The 21935-nt window shown below is 41.2% G+C and overlaps 1 protein-coding gene across 7 annotated transcripts; it reads right to left on the bottom strand.

Annotated features, from left to right (window-relative positions):
* Positions 1-196: 196 nt before the first annotated feature.
* On the bottom strand, positions 197-21935 carry LOC127004666 (uncharacterized). 7 transcript variants are annotated; one of them, XM_050872748.1, is made up of 26 exons: positions 21798-21935; positions 18582-18705; positions 18039-18122; positions 17663-17760; positions 17056-17210; positions 16484-16691; positions 16122-16285; positions 15727-15852; positions 15090-15213; positions 14679-14860; positions 13464-13507; positions 12475-12581; positions 9690-9780; positions 9020-9172; positions 8194-8295; positions 7900-7995; positions 7488-7745; positions 6724-6807; positions 5810-5963; positions 5145-5194; positions 4612-4741; positions 4229-4386; positions 3931-4075; positions 3095-3327; positions 2473-2659; positions 197-1817 (listed from the first exon to the last, which is right to left on the bottom strand). In XM_050872748.1, exons 2-26 carry the CDS (start codon positions 18702-18704, stop codon positions 1777-1779), a joined length of 3297 nt encoding a protein of 1098 aa, XP_050728705.1. In that variant the 5' UTR covers position 18705; positions 21798-21935; the 3' UTR covers positions 197-1776. The 7 variants fall into 7 exon arrangements, with proteins under 7 accessions (XP_050728705.1, XP_050728706.1, XP_050728707.1 ...); XM_050872749.1 differs by lacking the exon at positions 21798-21935 and adding an exon at positions 20676-20842; XM_050872750.1 differs by lacking the exon at positions 21798-21935 and adding an exon at positions 20268-20411.

Here is a 21935-nt window from a genome sequence, read left to right as displayed (position 1 = left end):
ATAGCCATGATTGAAGTGACTGCCGTGACACTTCCTAGCGCTGTCCAACAAGTTTATCCTCATACGGTTATCTATGGCCTTGGGGTAATACAGCTTTACTCACTGTTGATGTTGGTGATACTTGACATATTACACAGCACACAATAAGCTTAGCAGTGCAGTCTTCTCAGGCAACAGTAAAATTTCTGCTTAAAAGTATTTTTTTGCAGTATAATTAGTATGAATTAAGTACATTTCCTTAAAAATATATGGAGATGAGCAGAGATGAAGATAAACAAGGTTTCATCACATGTCAGTCCCTTGACAAACATATGGCTCCCAGCATCTCGATGGGCTGAGAACACTGATTTCAGCATTCTCACAACCTGAGAACACTGGGATCAACATATCATAGTCTGGGAACAATGATATATTCAGCATTTCACAAACTGGGTGCTTTTCTGGCTATGAATGAGGCCACCCTCCTTCAGAGAGACATACAAGAAAACAGAGCCGCCACTGAGGCCTCACTCTCTGGTGTACTGACCTCTGTCAACACCACTCCGTAACAATACAAGTCTAGTCACAAGGTTTTAGGCCATCTCACTTGCTCTTGTTTATCTCAAAAATGTTTTATTAGAACACTTCCTTAGTTTATATAATAGTTGCTTCCCAGCAAAGATTGGCAGTGCATTAGCAGTGGTTAGTATTTAAGAATTTCTTCCAAATAATTTGTTGCTGTTATTTATTTGAGGAAAAAGTAAATTGTTGTTGCCTAAGTTGCCCTGTGCTGATGTACTGGTAGAATTATATGTTTTGGAAACCAAGCCTTATAACATGAATTGTCTTAAATTTCTTGAAACTGTCTTAAATTGTCTGTAATTCAGACCTAATAATATGAATTTGCTTAACTGTACTTCAGACAACATTATAGTTTCCTGTTATCGTCTCCCAATCTTGATTTATTTCTTTGCAAGGGCAATAACATCAGACCTGTAGGACATGTTTGTTTTCATGGAACATCACAATTATTACAAAATGTTTACAAAAATAAATCAAAGAGCTTTCTTGTATACTGGACTAGACAAATGAACAAATCCTGATGTTCTGAGATGACAAGTTAGCACTAAACAACAATGATGGAATGAAAGCTTGTAGGACGGGTACCATTAAGGCACTTTTCAAATCTTAACACATACCATTAAGAAAAAGATAACTAATTTCAGTACTTTCAAACACTAAGCAAATCTGCACATTAAAAAGAATGGAAATTTTAAGGAAACAAAACATCAATTAAAAATTGATAAAGCACTGCTTTACAGGAAAAGAAAGAATCAAATATTTTATATCTAGGTATCCTACTACCTATATGTACAATATCACAAAGTACAACCATACAAACAATTACTTGCTTAAACCAGTCAATAATGCTAGGGGAATGAAAGCACAGAATAAGAAACATGAAAAAAACTAGTAGAGTAAAGAAAGTGATGCTTGGTGGATTGCTAAAATTCCTTGTGCTATATTCAGAATGCTCACAAAACTTTCAACTTTACATAACGTGATGATTAAGAAAGTATAAAATATCTAAACATCAGTGTACCTGCTTTTGATAAAAGTGAATAAAATAGAACAAGGCTATACCAAAGAGTAAGGTTTAATTAATAATAATATAACATATTCATACAAGAAATTTTAAGAGATCTAAAATATTCTAGAGCCATCACATCAGAAACAGGAGAGTAAGCCATTGGAAAACAACAGCAAGTAATTGTTGTGGGCAGATGGAAGGATCACTTACATCATCTTCCACATCCACGGCCCCGTCATCACGTAGCCTGCAGGGAACAGAGGGACATCACTCGCAAAAGCCACTAGGTAAACAGCAAAAGTTATGAGGTACAGAGCTCACTTGCATTTCATCCTTTAATGCAAAACCACATTTGACCATAAGGTAAGAATATGACCAAAGTTTAGATTTCACACACAAGTTTTATCAAGTACCAACATCATCTCTACATATATTTCTACCAAAAAGCAAAGCCAACACAGCTGACACATGTATTTAGTTAATTCACAAGAATGGATCATATATCACTGGAGCCCTGATTTCACTCACCTTTGCATCATATCTATAAGACAGCAATAAAAACATTGGGGCTGCCTGCTTGGCAAAAGAACTGATATCTTTTCCAAGAAATAAAGCAAGGTGGGCAGTGCATTCTTCTGTTACATATTCATACAAAATTATATAGATTACTTGAATCCAACAGTATAGTACTCGCCTCACAGCCCTCTTAGAGAAGCGGATCTGAGGTATTGCATTTCAATCACCTTAAGTCGAAGGACCAGATGTCACAGTGCTGCCCCCTACTTACATGGGGGTTGGAAAGTCCCCATTAACTTGTCCCTCTCTTCATTTCTCATTCACATTCACATGCTTCAATAACTTTGTCAGTTTATCAAATCCTTAACTAACTTGCAATCACTCACCTGGGGGTGCTGAATAGTAACCAGGGGGTGGGACTGACATGGGTTCTTGGGGGGGCATGGCCTGAGCATCTGGGGGAGGGAGAGGCAGAACACCCGGAGACCTCTCAGGATCCACAAATGTGACCATCGGAGGAGAAGCGACACTGACAGGAACCACAGCTGGGCCCATACCTCCTGCCACTCCCTTCTCAAAATAAAATAAATAAATAAATAAGACATCAGTGGTGAAAATATCAAAATTGTTAATGAATAGTTAAAAGCCCCCAGCAAATCAGAAGCATCATTGTCACTAACAGGATGCAAAACGTACTGAAATAATCTGTTTTCGCGTTTAAGACTCCTAGTATGTTTAACCCGATAGTAGCGACAAGCCAAAATTGTGGCTTTACCATGTACCAGCAACGGGCCAAATTTTTACCATGATATAACCCCCCCAAAACAGATGATGCATAAACCGATCACAAATGCATTGATATAGATTATGAAACGGTTTGCATGAGTGATGATTTTTTCTCATTAATTCGCTTAAAGGGGCCTTTAAGAAACATGATCCCCACAGCTACTGGGTTAATGCACCACATCATTCAGCGACTCCCATTCAAGAGTTGCTTTAGACACTGACCTGGGATGCCAAACTGTCTGACATGGGTTTCTTGGTGCCCATCTGCATCAGCGGCTGCCCCTCATACTGGTGGCTTCGTTGGTGGTGGATGTGCGGGGGGGTGTGGTTATTGTGGAAGTGCCTCGGCCCTCCTCGCCCAGGTGGACCTCCTCCCCCACGGTGGAATCTTGGCGGCAGTGAGCGCTGAGTGCCTCCACCCCCTCGGTAGAAGTTGCCTAGGTGTGCTGCTGGGGCTGGGAGATCACAAGGTAAACTAAGCTTGTTCACAATAAAATCCAAAAGCTCTTAGATTAAATTGACACACACGGAAGAATTGTGGTGCTATATACAGTTTCGTATGCAAGATTATGATGGAGTAACTTTTTAATATTATCCCACCATCTGCTAAAAAGCCTCCCTTTCCTTTTGCTTTTATATCAGCTATTTCCCAGTCTGTCACTTCTTCAAGTAATCTGTTACCCTCTCTTCTATACACATGTGTCCTGACCATTGCCACTTATTTATCTTAATTGTCTTTATTGTGTAATCTACTTTTGTCTGTTCTCTCATCCATTTGCAGTTTTTCCCAGCATCAATCTGTCCATTGCTGGCACTTCTGAGTTTCCTTTCCAGACACTTGGCAAAGTCCATGTCTCTGATTCATGTGTCATGACGGGGAGGAGGCACCGGCTGAAAACCCTTTGCTATAGGCACAGTGGTAGTCTCTCATTGTGTTCCCTTGCTTGGCCAAAACCCTCCAGTCCAGTGTTGTGTCAGGTGTTCATTGAAAAATAAAACATAATCTTGATTAACACTAGGAGGTGGGACAAAGTGCATTATGAGTATTGAGATCTTACTGTGAAAACTGTTGTGATGTGCATTGTGGTGTCCTCCTCGATGGTGGGGGCCCCCCCGCCCCCGCCCTCGGGGGTGGTGGTGTTGGTGATGGAATGGAGGGATATCCCTTCCTCCCTCTCTGCCCTCTGGCTGTTGCTGCTGCTGCTGCAAAATCAACACAAACAGGCAATGGATACCATTAGTCTGGGGAAGATGGCTAAACAAGGAGGCACACTGAGCAATAATACATCAGAGGAGTTCTGGGGCAATAACACCATGCCTTGACACCCACTCCACTACTAAGAGACTGTTACTCACAATAGAGAGCGGTGTGTAGGGGAGGGGGGATGGCTCTCGAAGCACAGGGGGATAGCCTTGTGCAGGGGGAGGGCAGAGTACGGAGTGAGGAGGTACATCACCCATGTACCCCTGCCCCCAGCTACTGACAGCCATTATCTGTTGATACCCATCTGTACCTGTGCACATTCAAAAGAAACAATAAAAAAATAATTCAATATATTCTCATTCATGAACAAACACATCTTTAAGTCACTAAAAGGTCAAGGGCATGGCTAGAAACTTGATGTCATTAGTCAATATAATGCAAATATAAATTATACTATTCAGAGACACAATATAAGGTTAAGCAATAAACACAGTCTCTCGGAAGGATGAAAATACTGCACCATTACTCATCTGACCTGGCATGATGGGAGTCTGCTTGCCCTCCTCAATCGTGGAAGGTGAAGGCATGACAGGAACACTGTAGCCCCACTGAGGATTGTAGCCGTAGCCCCCAAACCCTCCGTACACCATGGGCATGGGGTACACCTGCAAGAATTAGGTCCATCATTGGTATATTACAATTTGAAGAGCAGAGCAGCAGAGGGTGGGAAAGTTGCTGTAGCTATTAATGTGAAGAGTAATTACTGAAAAAATGATTGAGATTTTGTTAGTAGAAAGTGAGTGGATGAATTTGACAAGGTATGTAAGAGGAGAAAGTTGAAAGTAAATGTTGGCAAGTGTAAGAAGGTAAGAGAGCAGACTATGGAGTTCACTAAGCCATAGAGAGTTAGAGCAGAGAGCATGACAGAGTGTAAGATCAGGTTGGGAGGAGGGACAATGGAGGATGTAACTAAATTTTAATACTTTGGGACAGTTCGAAGTAAGCAAACGTAGTGAGAGAAGTGAGGGAATTAGAATTATTAAGCACCTATTTATGATCCTTCCTTACCATATAGGGAGGTACGCCTGGGTTCATTTTTACTGCTTCCGGGTCTCCTCCTGAAAGGCAAAAATACATAGGTTGGTACTGTCAGACACTTCTGCCTCTAACATCAACTATTTCCAAAGGCCAAAGAGGAGATAAGCCGGGTTCTAATGAGTGGTATTTTAGGTTCACGGTACAGAGGAAGGATCAAACTACCACCAGGGTCATAAAACCACCCATGGGAATGCCCGCAACTCTTATGAAAGCCTTGTTAAATGTGTGCACTTGGGCGCTGAAATGTTTAATAGTACGACCCACAGTCTAATAATGGGAACTTTTTCACGCCAAAAAAAAAATAACTATGAATTCTCCTCATAGCTACATACAACTTTTTACTCATACAGCAGCAAGGTTAGAACAGCCTATTCAACTATAAAATTGGAAGGTAAAATTATCTTTCCCAGGCAATAAAACAAATGGTCAACCCCTGCACTGTATGTATTGCACTGCTCTAGGCAATACCAAAACAGACCAAGTAATGTAACCTCAACCTGACAGTAACCTGGCCCTCTCAAACAGTAACCTATGCCCCTTATGCCCAGGGAACCTACATAACAATCATAATGTACTGCTTAAGTATACTAAAACCCTGGAGTATATCAGAGAATAAAGAACCTCGAGTCACTTACCCTGAACATTGGCGTCCCATGCCTCCGGTCTCAGAGGCAAGGAAGTGGCAGTGGCGGTGGAGGTAGTGGGCGGCAGTGACAACGGCTGGGGCGGAGGCGTGTTGTACTCGGCAGGGGTGCAGCTCCCATCACCAGGAGGCACTGGACTGTATACCTATGAGATCCCACTAGCATGAGTCCATGGAGAATCTACACAGTAAACTTAATATAGAATTTTCACCATCCTCAACACCATCACAATTACCATCATCAACACCCTACTTGTAACCCTTGCACTGATGGTGATCAAGAACTGAGAAGATAGTCAACAGATACAAAACCAGAGGAAAATATGACATAGAAACGTGTCATATAACTATTGACATTCCACTCAAATGCCATCATCCTACACTTTAACACAGGCTGTAACCACTACTGTAAACACTATTTTATGAAAAAAGAGAACTCACTTTCATTAACTGCTGCTATCTCTAGTTTTAAAGGTAATGAACTCAGCATAATGTACAGGTCATGTGGGGAATTTATGTGGACGGGGAGCAACATGCCCACGGACTCCCCCGCCACGTTTCTGTACACCTGGGTTGTGGCTGGTGCAGGCCTCCATCCCTACCTCCAGTCTTGCCTTGCTCTCTGGCACACTGATTCAGGACACTATGAAACACGAGCAGGACAGCCATGTGCCTCAGGGGATCAGCATACAGACCTTTTGCTTATCCTGCAGCCTCCGCAGATTTTACATCTTATGCTAATTTCAATTGTATATCTTGGATTGAAACTACTAAAGTAAAAAAATGTGGTTTTAAAACTTATAAAAAACTAAATACACTTGAGTGATAAATCACAATTTAGTAAACAAACAGCAAATTTCCTAGTGAAGACATCAATGAGAGTGTGGTGATGAAGAGGAGGCTCACCTGGATGAGGCCTGGGCTGGAGTAGGGTGGAGGGTAAGTCACCGTGTACATAGTGGCAGTTTGAGGTGATGGGGAGTCTCCCAGCTGAGAGTTTGGGTAGGACAAGAATAAAAACAAGTAGGAAAAGAACAACAGAAAAATAACAGCAACAGAAAATCTTCCAAATCAATCAATCTAGCTACAATGCAATCACCTTTTCAATAAGCTTAATAATATATCAGTTTCATGAGACACCTAATCATAAAAGAAATCAAATAGCATTCATACTGCCTTCCACTTAAAAGCCAAAGAGTATACTCAGCTGTGGGCCGGCAAACACTGCAGCATTCTCACCAGCACAAAAGCAAGTCTACAGCAGCAGTGGTGGAGAAGGTACAAGGGCTCTACAGGACAGTACCCTTTTAAAGCTAGGTGGTGCAACTTATTTCTAATGACTTTTCAGAAACATACATCTTAGCTGTCACACAAATATTACCGTTGAATTTTCCTTATAACAGCATTACTTCTAGAGGAGGGATTTAAAAATATGAGTGGTAGCTGAAATGCTTTGGGATTAATGAGAAATCAATCAATGGGTCCCAACATAGATAGCATCAAGCTGAAACACTTCTCAATTACTTTACCATTTAATATAATAAACTTACACAAACAGCTCCCGTACATCATCACAGACCGGATGCCTGTCTTGCCTGAGCCTGCTACTCAAGACACACTTCAAGAAGACACAAGTGAGTGTGCCTCTCCGCCCTGCTGACAAGACCTACCTGTGGGGGTGGCACGTGGAGTGGCGGCGGCTGTGATATGAATGCAATGCTTGGGTCTGCTGAGTACACCAGGGGCTGAGGAACTTCACCATTTGGCTCTTGTGATGTAGGGGTCTGCTTGAGAGGGTCCATCTGCAGGCTATTATCTACCTCGGAAAGTGGTAATGAGGATGGGGGAGGAACATCTTTGGGTTTGACTGAAATTTCAGAGATTTCAGCTTCACTTGTGACAGGAGTTCCATTAACCTCTTCCTCTACCTGCAAAAGAAAAGAAGAAAGACGTTAATTGTCATGCCTTACACAGTTACTTGTTAAGTTTGTTTGCTTTTCTTTTTTCCACAATTTTCCACAATTTATGTAATGTTTTGGATGATGGCTTTGAAATTAAAGAGTGATAGGCACAACCCCTTACCTGAGCTGTGGGGGCAGTGCAGTCTGCCAGTGCAGTCTCTTTTACAGCTGATGCAACATGAATCTCCTCAGGCTTCTCTACAGGCACAACTTCCAGCTGTAAGGACAATCATACATGTCATGCAACACTAAGTTCATAGATGCTGAGTATTTCTTGGCAAGATACAGGTGAGGGAAACAAATGTAAATAATGTAAGAGACAATAGTAAACTTTATATCAAAATATATTTGGCCATTATGACAAGTTTCTTATTTCCTCATGTAGTGAATGGCCCCATTTAGGAGGGAAACATACCTGCTGGCCTGTAACCCTGACTTGTTGGCCCCCAGCACTCATGACCTGCTGCAGGGCCTCCATGGTGACCTCCCTCACGTGCACCTGAGCATCCTTGTCCCCCTGTGACAATGATAAACAGGAAGCCCATGTTAAACAAAAGCAGACTGATCCAACCAGGCATGTAGGTCCTCAAGCAGTGGGTCAGTATAGTTACGAGTAGCAAGAGTCAAGGTAAGGGTAAAATTGCACATGAAAAGCTTTGTAAGATGACTGGGGCCAGGTGTTCAAATTATGATATGGCCATATAAGCAGCCAAGGTCCTTTACATCACCTGACGTCAATGCCCAAACCCAACAGAGACCTTTGCATCGGCTCAGCTCAGCAAAACACTAGCGTCCTTCTAGACTCCCTCATTTCACCAACAGAAGCAGCTTGCATTATACAGAAGACCCTCAACCCAACACAAGATGGGAACCCAACAAACTTGTGCTAAATAAATTTCATGCTAAATGTGGGTCCTTTTTCAGTAGTCTTTATCGAGTTGGGGCAGAAGAAAATACTTATCACATGTTACTGGGATGCTTAACCCCTTGACTGCATATTTCCTACAAGAAGACATCACAAAGCAACAGGAATGGAACAAAAAGTGGCTGCTACAATTCAATGAAGAAAAATGTAAAGTCATGCACCTTGGGAGGGGATATCCAGCATACCAATAGCACATGGGAAACACTTCAATATCCACCACAGCGGCAGAGAAAGACCTGGGAGTATATGTTACCAGGCTACCAATGAAGGCGAAATCCGTGCCAATCGCAGCAGATGGATTAATACTGGTACTCACATATGGCGGTGGTGGGCGGGTCAGTGGGGTGTGAGGCATGGGTGGGAAGGGAAGAGTGCCTTTCGGAGCACCACTGTGGATATTGACAGGGGGATTGTTGCCCCTTATTGCCCACACACCTTCCACACCCATGTCCATATTCATTCCACTAGGCTGAAAAAATATGGATAATTGAGCACAAATCTAATAATTACAGGAACTTTTTTTTTACATCAAAGGAAGCGGTTCAAGGGCAAAAAAATGAAACCATAATGGAAGAAAAATAAAGCCTGCTAATCACAGCCCCTATAAAAGAGTTAGAAGAGTGGCCAAAAGAGGTGTCAATTTCAGGTGGAGAGGTGTCCCGATACTCTCCTTACAGCTCCTACTAACTCCATTCAACAAAAAATAAATGTATCAGCAAGAGAAATGAATACATATCAAACACAGTAACACTTCAAACCAATCTGAGCCATCCTGCCCACCCAGCATGTTCACAGAACTGAGGTGACCACAACCCTTATGATCAAGTAACCTGCCTCAGTGGTGTCCAACTCCCATTATTATACGTCAAACACTTTCTGACTTATAGTGTAAAATGTCTGACTGCTCAAAGATATCCAACATACCCAATTTCCATCTACTGAAGGTTTATTGTACTTTATTAACTCATTACCCTCTCAATTCTTACCGTAAAGGGAGGGAAGGGTTCTCTGGCAGGGCTGGGAGCTCCCCTGTAGCCCCCACTGCTGTTACGGGCCATTCCACGCTGAGGGTAGCTCCTGAGGGGAAGGCAACAGTCATTAAAACATCCTCAACCTTTGTCTGTTCTCTAAGCCAAGATGTTCACCTCCTGTCTCTCCCTTCATCTTTGTGTGCTTCTTAGCCTCTCCATGAAGCTTTAGTGAGCCACCAAGATTCTGAACCGCATGTTAGGACTGGCAGAATACATTTATTATACACCTTCCTCTTAAAAAAATGGCTAGTTGCTATTCCTGACATTAATGTGTTTACCAAAAGCACTCCATCACAGTTCAATTCTCTATCGGATATATTTTTGGTGGGCTGAGGTTGCACTGATTAATTGTCCTGGATATGTGCATTCCTCACTCTTGTGTGTGTTTCATTCCCAATCATTATTTGTTATCCTGCTAACTGGCTATCGCATATCACCATTGTTATTCATCTTCAGTCCTTCTTGCAGACACTACATTTTCTGCTTGGTGAGTCTTCCTCAGACTCAGTAAAAGTATATCATCTGTTACTACAAGGTTGTTACAGTATTCACTGTATATATTGACTCTTGCGTTATCCCATTCTAGTTTCTTAAATACTTTGTCTAAACAAGCTGCAAACATGATGGCAAAATATCATTATATCTCAGAGAAGAAACAAAAGAATGAGAGGATTGGAGCATGATGCAAATAGGTAAGAAGTGGAGCCTCTTTTGTCCTGGCTGCCTCTCCAGTGAGTTGGGAGCTTCAGAGAGCAGGCATTGGAATTGATACATGGATCAACAGATAAGAGACCACAGTTACACAGGCTGGGAATTTGGACACGCTACCCAACATTATTTATCGAGGGGACCCGACGCTTTTTACTCTTGACAGGTAAAGTCGTCTTTTAATGTTATCTTAAAGTATGTTTGTGGAGACACACTGCACATACACCTTGTTTGTTTCAAGTCAATCCCATAATCTGTTTCCAATGGAAAGATATTTCAGCATTATTTTCAATCCAGCTGCTTCATTTAAATAATTCACTCAGACAAAAATTTTATGCATTATTAAACACAATGAAAAATGTGGATGATCCACACAAGTACACATATAACATACTTTTTTCTTTGGATATTTTTCCCCTTTCATTGCTCTTCAAGTCAATGACTTCCTTTTTTTCATAATTCATTGGTAGACTGCTTAGCAGGTTTACAAAGTGTCTGATGTTTTGAGAAATCAGAAGCTTAAGTTTTACATACAACGTGTGGTTGTATACGTTATACAATACGATCTATTGTGTATGCACAAGATATGTTGTGGGATATAATCAAAACGACGCTCAGGGACGTATATTTATATCATAGCACTGATCAGTGGCAACACAAAACAGAAGGCGGGTCATTGCAAGGGGAGGGAGGGTACTCCAGCTAAGGCATACATTCGAATATTAATATTTGACGGGATGAATATTCCTGTTACACGCAGACCTTCCACAGAAGACACCTCACCATGTACAATACAGAGACGCATTCAGCAAAAAATCATTAACTCAATTTTTACGGCCATAAAAGCGCCAGTCCCCTTCAAGCAGCAGACAGAGAGGCTTGTAAATTACACGCTTTTGATTCATAGTAGAGTAAGGATAGGCCCAGAAAGCATACTATTCATACATATATATATATATATATATATATATATATATATATATATATATATATATATATATATATATATATATATATATATATATATATATATTATATATATATATATATTATATATATATATATATATATATATATATATATATATATATATATATAATATATATATATTATATATATATATATATATATATATATATATATATATATATATATATATATATATATATATATATATATATATATATATTTTTTTTAAATAGAAATTGCATACAACTACTAAATTACATTAAAATTTTATACCAGAGATGCGAACAGTGGTGTGCAGCTAATGCACTGAACCTAACACTACAGCTTCATTTCCTTAGTTGTAATGACATGTGGAAGAGAAACTTCCCTTTTTCTCTAAAATTTAAAACAAATTTATTTTGAAAAAATTAAAGCATGTAGCATCATCCCTTTCTTATTAACCCGGTAGCAGCGACGGGACAAATTTGTGGCTTTACCATGTAGCAGTGACGGGCCAAATTTGTGGCTTTACCATGTAGCAGTGACGGGCCAAATTTGTGGCTTTACCGTGTAACAGCGACGGGCCAAATTTGTGCCATGATATAACCCCCCCAAGAAAGATGATACATAAACTGATCACAAATGCTTTGATATATATTATGAAATGGTTTGTGTGAGTGATGATTTTTTTTTCTTTTTTTTTTTTTTTCTCGCTTAAAGGGACCATTAACAAACATGATCCCCGCAGCTACCGGATTAAGGAAGCTGTGCATATAAATATCTCACCACCTCCAACATTCACTTCAAGTCCTAATCACTTCTAAATAATTGCAGTGAATCAAGCACTTTTTTCTTTTTTACCTCCAACAATTTCCACACCACAATTTCATAACTAAGGTCTAAGCATCAGAATGCAGGCAATGGCAACATCATAAATCAATCTGAAGAAGAATATATGATTTTCACATCTATCTACCAACTTTTATTTCTTTACCTTCAATTTTTTATTAACGCACAAATCTTACTTAATGTACCTAATGCTGCCACACCCGGTGGAGGTGTGTGCAGTAGCAGCTGGACCTACTTGGCACTGTACGGAGACTGGTGGGGCGGTCCCTGAGGTGTGCGAGGTCTAGGGGGAGTGGGACTGCTGGCGGACCTTCCCCTCATCCCACAGTTGTTGACTGGAGACTGTGGAAGAACACGGAGAAGGCAGATAAATGAATGTCATGAATATCAGTCTATTCCATCATATACCTTTCTATCCCTCTCCACTCTTTCCCACCCCTTCCTTCTCCTTCCTACTTTTCTCTCTTTTCAAAACCTTCCCTCTCCTTTCCCAATCTTTTTACTCCTTCCCACACCTTCCCTCTCCTCCCTACACACTCTTTCTCCTTCCAAAACCTTCCCTCTCCTTTCCCAATCTTTCTACTCCTTCCCATCCCTTCCCTCTGACTCCCCCACTCAACCTATTGCTTACCTACCAAACTGTTAGTCTTGTCTGTGCTCTCTCAACTCTCAGCATCTAATATGCCTGCAAGATCACAAAATGTTCCTGTGTGACACATGCACAAGTAGAGTGCCACGTCTAACTTTCAATACCTGTCTTAATGGTGAAATCAAAAGCATTTCCTCTCACTAAGAGTTCCCTTTCTATGACGAGAGATTAGTGAAATTAGTGGAAAGTCAAGTCTCACTTCTATGGGAAGTTAGTAGATAGTTAACCCCTTGACTGCAGATTTCCTACAAGAAGACATCATCAAGCTAAAGGAGTGGAGCAATAAGTGGCTGCTACAATTCAATAAAGAAAAATTTAAGTCATGCACCTTGGGAGGGGAAATCTAGCATACCAATACCACATGGAAAACACTCCACTATCCACCACAGAGGCAGAGAAAGACCTGGGAGCATATGTTACCAGGCTACCAGTGAAGGAGAAATCCGTGCCAATCGCAGCAGAGGGGTTAAAAGATATTCACCTCACACAATGTAAGTTTCTGCTAAATACTTCCTTTACAATAACATCCCACTTACAAGATACGCTACAGAAGACAATCAGTACAATGTTACTACCTCTCGGATCTGCTTCCCTCCTTTCTTCTTGCTCTTCCCTGCAGCTGCGGAGAAACAGTAAAACACATCAGAACAGCGGCTGGTTAAGTGTCTCGGTATACTTTCTTCAGCATCCCCACCTCCGACAACTCCCTCAAATACTGTAACCTTATTCTTTTTTTTTTTTTTTTTTTTTTTTTTAAACAAAGGATGAAGTAAAGCTCTTACATTCCTGGTTGCTACAGTCATCTTGTGCTAAGTGGTCCTGTTAGCCAAGCCCTGCAGCCCATTCTATATTCTTTTTAAACATTTCATTAATTAATAGTATATAATGACATTTGCAGCACAAGAAGTGCAAAACAAGTACCATTTAAACTTCGGTAAGGATGTGCCCAAAGAAGGCTAGGGATACTGATGCTGGGAATCACTAGAATGGATAAAAAAATGCAAATGAGAATGAGAACAGACAGAAGTAGAGAAGATAATAAAAGCAATCAAAGCCAAGAAGAGGTGATGGTAAAGACATGTATGAAGGAGTAGGGACAACAGATGGACAAAAAGTGATCAACTAGGAAAGAAATTATGTAAATATTGTGGGCATTTATTTCCCTTTCTAAATTATATTACTGTGGGGATTTTTTTCCCTCTCTAAATGATATAACTATTGTGGGAATTTTTTTCCCTCTCTAAATGATAAAAGTACTGTGGGCAATTATTTCCCTTTCTAAAAAATATAAGTATCGTGGGCATTTATTTCCCTCTCTAAATGATATCAATATCGCAAACTTCCTCGAGAAAATGCTGCCAATATGATCTGTAAACATAACTATAAAGAACCACAAACACTTAACCCTTTGACTGCGGATTTCCTACAAGAAGACATTACCAAGCTACAGGGATGGAACAAAAAGTGACTGCTACAATTCAATGACGAAAAATGTAAAGTCCTGCACCTTGGAAGGGGAAATACAGCATACCAATACCACATGGGAAACACTCCACTATCCACCACAGAGGCAGAGAAAGACCTGAGAGTATATAGTATCAGGCTACTAGAGAAGGCCAAACGTGCCAATCGCAGCGGACGGGTTAACAAGGTCCATTATATACACTTCACAACAGAGAGATGAGGCAAGGGGCATGGCTGATGGATTCCCTTTGCCTAAAGTAAACCAGGAATCAAAGCAGTATTCTATTCCTTGACATTAAATTAAAAACGTAGTAGTGTTTGCTCACAGTAGTCGGGTTCAGGAGGGAGCGGTGCCTTCTGGTAGTATCCTGAGAGCTTCTTATAGTTGGAAACAGAGGACCCAGCACCGCCAGGGCCTCCTCCTGGGCCCCCACTCGGCTGCTGGTGCCAGGGAGAACGAGGGGGGGAAGGAGGCACCCTCTCTAAGGATTCATAAGGCACCTTCAACCTGTAAAGAAGTGTATTAATTTACTTCACGACCTAAAAAAAAAAAAAAATAGAGATGAATCATACAAGTCTCCATGGTGCAGGACAGTTGAACGATCCCTAATTCCAACACTTATTCTCAGGGTTGGGGTTAGAGGTGAAACTTATGAACCTATAAAAAAAATATGTATATGAATAAGTATATAAATTATGAGTGGGTGTGAGTGGGAAGCTGAAATCATGTTACTTACCTACGACCTATTTCTTCTATATAGACATCTACTGGCCCCTTATTCTCTGACATCTCTTGAATGTGGCCTTGGTAGGTGATGATTTTCTCTTCAGCACCCTTCCTCTCAACACCGTCACCATAGCCTGGGAGGGGAACAAGATTACACTATGAGTTGTAGACACGGACAGGTGGTGGGTGAGAGACATCAGGATAAGGTATGTATGGAGAGATTTGGAAGGGAGGCAAGGGTGTGAAAGGAGTGAGTGAGTGGTAGAGTTTCATGAAATTTGATAAACATCGAAGAGTATAGGGGTGGAAATAACAGGCATGGCTGGGTGCAAGGCCTCTAGAAGTGAGAAAACAAGAACTGCAAGGTGAATGGGTAACAAGACAGATGATAGAGAAAAAAATGAAGTTAAATAAAAGAATGCTGAAGTGGAATATGTCAGTCAACCTCTTGAGCAGAACATAAAATTTACAACCTTTTGCACTCCCTCTATAGAGCTACATAGTCCCCACCATTTTACTTGCATCATCTAACCTCCATCCTCTCTTAGTGATAACTTCCTTCAATGATGCTGGCTGCCTTGCCACCCAGGATAATTTATATAGTGCCCTTTTGACTTTAAGCTTCAGTCAATTATCACTGTGCTTACCCTGCCTTGCCATGTGCGCCCTCCTCATGGCCTCCACCTCCTCACGGTTAGGCAGCATATCCAACTTGATAAGCACCTTGACACCCGCCTGGAAGCCATTGTAGTCAATGGGGCCGTAGCGAGCTTCTGCAAGGTTGGTGTGCAAACGTCAGCCACATCAGCATTTTGTTGAAATTTTTTTGCTGTCTTATCCCAAGTACAATTTTTTTTCTTTACCATGACATTAATAAAAAGAACATTCCTTCTTTCCATTGACCATCATATACAAAAATAAAACCATATATAATCACAATTGGGATGGAGACTACTATAAGGCAACACAGGAAAGAATCATGTACACTAAAACTAGGTAAATGAACACACACACACACACACACACACAAATGATCACTCACCCCGGCGTATGGTGTTCCATGCATCATACTCAATGTTCCTATAAATATCAGGATCAAGGGACTTGGCAACCTTGTATGGAAAGGGAGGGATACCGTGAGCCAGGAGGCCACGCACGTCATCCTGGTGTATGTCCTCGATGCTGGGCCGCTCCTCCGCACCAGCACTGTTGTGGGGGGCAATGGGCTTGTTAATATTCCCATTCTTCCTTGGAAAAAATAGTTGAGCATCTTACCCCTCAAATTCTGGCATCCCAAATGTTTCCAATCACAAGTGAGATGACAATTTTTGCATGTTCCTAAGTTTCCAAAATACTTTCACCAACAGAACACCAAATTAAGGTTTATCTTAATCATCCACTCACCCCTTGTCTGCCTCTTCCTGGCTGTTGTCCCGGGAAATACTAGTACCAAGAATTTTTTCCACCAGTGCCCCGATCTCTTTCAGCTCAGCGGAGTTGGCTGAGTCTCTCCTGATGGAAGCATACTCCTTGTCATGAAGCATTGTGTCAACAGCCAGACGCACATCCTTTAGTTGGAACACATTACAATATAGGATCTCATACACCAGTGCTGGAAAGGGAGCATCAACGTTAGGAGCAAGAACGGGCGATGATAAAGATATCAAAACTAAAGCTCACTTACAAATATAACTCCACAGCTGCAGATAAGAAAAAATCATAAATAAATAAATTAAATGGATACATGTGGTAAAATTCCTCCCAATAAACACTTCACATATAAAAGCTTTATTAACACACTCACATCCTAGGACAAAATCTTCCCAAAATGCCATGTAATAAGCTATCACTGTCAACTGCTGGTAAAGAAACAGCATCAAGGGAATTCAAATCATTATCACTATACATACAGTGCTATTGCTGTGGCATGGTACAAAGTTAATACAAACATACAAACACAAGGCAAAGACACTCACACTGGCAAAATCCCCTGGTGACAGCTGCTTCCTTCTTGTAAACAATGTCATAGTGATTGCCTTGGGTAAAGCTCAGCATGAGAGTTTTGGGGTAGTTGTACTCAGTGGCTTTAGTGGGTGGGGAGCCAATCGTCTGGTAGATGAGGAAGTCTACCCTGGAAGAATATAATGGCAAAAGTAGTAGAAATGCAGATGAGATCAAATAAACAATAAAGAACATAGTTGTTCACAAAATTATCAACATTCATAATGAGTACACTCTGGAAAAAAGCAATGTGAAACCAAAATGCACTTCTGTACTGTGTTTGTTGTATAGTTAACACTGAAAAAAAAGGGGAGAAAAATCCAATATATATGCCACAAATCTAATTTCTCAAATGGGTATAAATATGACAATTGACAACAGATGCATCCTAACTGTATATGACACACTCAGACTCTGGAAAATAGGGGGCAAGCAGTTTTTAAGGTGTTTTATATTTGGTTTTATATTTATGAGATTACGAGTCAAAAAATAAAAATAGAAAATGTGCAAAATGTGCGTGTGGTGTGTCTGTCTGTTTGTGGGTGAGTTCAGATGTGTATGCTTGCTTGGAACTGCACTTACTTGAAGAGGCGTGCCATGGCAATGATTTCCGTGTGTCCGCCCCACTCCTTCACATCCTGCAGCTTGTACACATGGTGGTCCACGGGCACCTCCAAATACTAGGAAAAGGGAGGATAAATACATTCATTTGATACATGAACACTGCATTCAGTCCTCATACATTCAGTGGCTAAATTTTGAGAGCAACTTGCATAAAAAGATCATAATTATACAGTTTACTGAGGATAGGGTGGCAGTAGGTTGGACACATACTTGAATGCCGATATGCTGAACACACGAAACAAGAACCTAGTTTATGAAAACATTTAACATACATCTCTCTCTCTCTCTCTCTCTCTCTCTCTCTCTCTCTCTCTCTCTCTCAAATAATACTCACGGGCTGAAATTCTTCCTTGTGCATCATCATATACTCCAAACATTGTGACCGCAGACTCGCATGTTCGGTCTGGGTCATATACACCTGCAACACAAAGCCTTGGTATCAGAGCCCATGAATTCTGTGTCTCCCTTTCCATCCGTTTCCTCCATAAACCTCATTTTATGGTAAACAAATGTAAACACCTACACAGATTCCCTTTGATCTTACAGATTTCAAATTATATAGATTTGGGATATTCCAGACAAAATTCTAGACAATCCAAATTCTACTGATTATATATATATATATATATATATATATATATATATATATATATATATATATATATATATATATATATATATATATATATATATATATATATATATATATATATATATATGGGTCATTCCTACTTGCAGAAAACATTTTTGACATGAGCAAAGTGTGAACTTCATCCAAGAAATTACTAAACCAGCACATTATTGTTAAACTTCTTTAATCCTCATGTTGGTGAAAAGGCAACATATTATATCAACATCACCACACCCAAACTCTTACCTGCTCAGCAACAGCACGAAAAAGACAAGAGCCGTCCCGAGCCACCTGCTTCCTGTACAGCCCTTGTGACTCCAGCCACTCGTCAAAAGGGTCAAACACACGGCTGTTCACCCGCCGCCGCATCCTGCACACACAAAAAATGGTCATTCAGATCAAGCCAAGTGCATTGTAACATTTCAACAGAGCAAACCAATGAAGCTTCAGCCTGTGGTGACTTTGGTGCCATGAAAATGTTCAAAAGCAGCTGAGGGAACAGTTACTGATGTTTTTGGACAAACAGTTTTGAATATGAAATAATCCAAATGATTTATGTTCTAAATAAGTTATGTTGATTTAAGCATTCCTGTGACAAGCATTTCTAAGAGTATTTTCATAAAAAGGCACATGGTTACTAAGAGCCATGGATCTGAACATCCTCAACATGGCAAGCTGTCAAAGTCAGTGCACAGGCCATGACAGATCATAACAAAAGAATAACAGGAAAGAAATGCATAGTTATAATGTATCTGCAAGGATCTTGCATGTTACTCTGTGTGGTTCCTGCCCCTGGCTGATAAGGGACTTGGTCACTGAGAGGCACCAGCTGCCATAGCCCCAAGACATTAAAGAGAGGAAGGCACATGATATCAATTCTACCACACAAATACACATTCTTACTGATTTTTCTTTGTTTCTTTTGGTCTTCATCAATCCCAAAGAGAAAATTTCCACAATAAGTAATGGTAACTGCCAAGAGGCCGGGCAAAAAAGACCTGAAACACCAGCCACCTTTGTGAGATGACTGACGAGACGAGGCACACGGCCACACATTGCTCCCTAAGAGACATTCCTTTAATAACAGGGACATATGCACCTCACCCATTCTATGGCACTAACTTCTTTCCACCCCTCAACCATACCACAGTCTCTCTGGCCTCACTAGGGGGGGGGGGGTCATTAGTTGGATCAGCATATCCGGTTTCTAAGCAAGTAGTTGGGAGCTGCTTGCTAAGAGTATCAGCCTTGTGCAGCTGCTCAAATCCTTCAGCCCAACGACCCCTTTGCCCCTATGACTGACACAAGGCAACCGGTCATTTGCATAGAAATGGCACTCATTAATTCTATATAAGACTACCCTGAGTGAAGGAGATCAAGGGAATGCCAATATAACTCATGGCTGGGGCAAACTAATCGATCCTGCCAAGAGTGGCTTAGAATGGAAAGGATAACTGTGTGGGGGCTGACTTGTGAGGAACATTGCGGGTGGACGCGGCAGACGAGTCAAGCAAAGTGCTCCCTGTTGTATGATCCCTGTTAGTTAGTTAAGTTCTGAAGAAATAGAAATCAGAAAAGATTTAATTGAAAAATTGTGGCAACAAAGGAGTAAAAAACATTGGAAAAGAAAAGAAATATACAGCATCACAGATGCACACCTTGGCATAATTTATCACAAAATAAAACAGCACAGCACAAAGAATTTAACACTGCATAGAAACAGAGACCACACAAGGTATTGAGTGGAAGCAATGGGAGCCAATACAAAAGGCACATTCCATGCCTACTGTTGGACAGAACAGGACTCACTCACTCACTGTACTGGTAAGTTAACATGGCATGAACTCAGCTGCTGTGTTTGTTGCTACACCAATGCCTGATACAAAACAGGAGGCAACATGATGATAAGGAAAAACAATAATGTACCACAACCTAACAGGCAGCTGAGCGGCCGACAGCTGAGGTAGTTAAAGAAACGCTGTTCAAGTAGAGATAACACTTTTAAATGCCAGCAGGAGCCGTGGGCCGAGCTGCATGGCACGGGGGTCAACACCAGCTGGAGGAGATTAATGGAAGCTGCTGACCCAACACTGTGAATACCCAACACAGAGACACTGCTGATCTGAAACACCTCGAATATACCCCGACGGCCACCAGATGGGCACTCCGACGATGACAAGATTACAAGAAACGTCTTGGAAATAAAACACGAGCCATTTCCCTCCACACAGACAAAACCAAAATGGACAGGCACTTTATCCAGGCCTGTCGCCGCGCCCATAGACATTCCCCAGCACCGAGCACACGGGAGGCGACACAATTCACCACGCCTGAACTCACCTGGGAGGCAGAGGAGGATGGCAAGACGCAAAACAGATAATTGAGCGGAATAACAAAACTTGCCCCCGCAACACCACACACGTCCTCCCTCCGGTGTTGCGAGAAATACCTCCTCGCAGAAATATGTCCCCCTATGTCCTCGTTTGTCCACTTGTGATCTTTTGATAATGGTTGATATTGGCCGCAGGTGGTTGTCTAGGCTCTGTGGCATGCGGTGGAGTTAAAGGACCAAGATAACAACACGCCCGACAAACAGACAAATGGACACGGCGTGAACATTATAATTCTTCCTATAATCCACCCTATTCGCTTCCTATAAAGCCCGGGTGTTGCCTTCTACTGATTAAAAGTGTTGATCTGATGATTATGCCATGTGTTGGAGCCGAAACACAAGTAAATGAGTGAAATATAGATAAATAAGCAAGCTATATTTCTATAATCTTTCTATATAATCCGTCCTATTCCTTGGTTATAATGCCCGGGTGTTGCCTTCTATACTGATTGAAAGTGTTGCTCCGATATATGCGCCATGTGTTAAAGCCGAACAAAAGCGGGAACAAAATAAGAAAGATGAAAAATAAGCAAGCTGAATTTCTATAATCTTTCTATAATCCGCCCTATTCCTTGGTTATAACGCCCGGGTGTTGCCTTCTATGGATCAAAAGTGTTGCTCTGGTCATTGTGCCATGTGTTAGAGCCGAAGCACGACAAGTAAGCGGCAGCAAAATAAGAAAGATGAAAAATAAGCAAGCTGAATTTCTATAATCTTTCTATAATCCCCCCTATTCTTTGGTTATACTGTCTGGGTGTTGCCTTCTATGGATGAAAATTGTTGCTCTGGTCATTGTGCCATGTGTAAGAGCCGAAGCACGACAAGTAAACGGCAGCAAAATAAGAAAAATAAGCAAGCTGAATGTCTCTGCGAGGTATTTTGCGGCTGCGAGCGGAGTCCTCCCCTCCGGCCTGGGTCACTTTTCCTCCCCTATTTTCTCCCTCACGCCACAACGACGCTCCTTAATTAGGCTACCTACAGATACTCCATTCCTTGTTGCATCGACTGACCGAAATATAAGGTCGTGTGCAGCTTGAAAGGAAGAAAAAACGCTTAAAACATGTACGTACCTCGGTCATGCGGCGCGTCTGGAGGCGTGACGTCACGGCCCTTGAGGACTGGACTGATTCTGGGAGTCTTTATTTGAAGTGGAAAACAGCTTTAAAACACGAATCAAAAAGTGCTGTCAGGTTATCTAGTCATTATCT

Source organism: Eriocheir sinensis, chromosome 28 (assembly GCF_024679095.1).
Source record: "Eriocheir sinensis breed Jianghai 21 chromosome 28, ASM2467909v1, whole genome shotgun sequence".
Lineage (NCBI taxonomy): Eukaryota > Metazoa > Arthropoda > Malacostraca > Decapoda > Varunidae > Eriocheir > Eriocheir sinensis.
The sequence above is the reverse complement of the archived record's forward strand: the minus strand, read 5'-3'. Positions and strand labels throughout refer to the sequence as shown.

Coding starts and splice junctions, on each gene's coding strand:
- LOC127004666 (XM_050872745.1), bottom strand. CDS start 20,171: ATGTTAACTTACCAGTACAGTGA. Junction 15,214..15,726: donor GGCGCACATGGCAAGGCAGG/GTAAGCACAGTG, acceptor TTCCCCTCCCAG/GCTATGGTGACGGTGTTGAG. Junction 1,818..2,472: donor TTACTATTCAGCACCCCCAG/GTGAGTGATTGC, acceptor TGTTCCCTGCAG/GCTACGTGATGACGGGGCCG.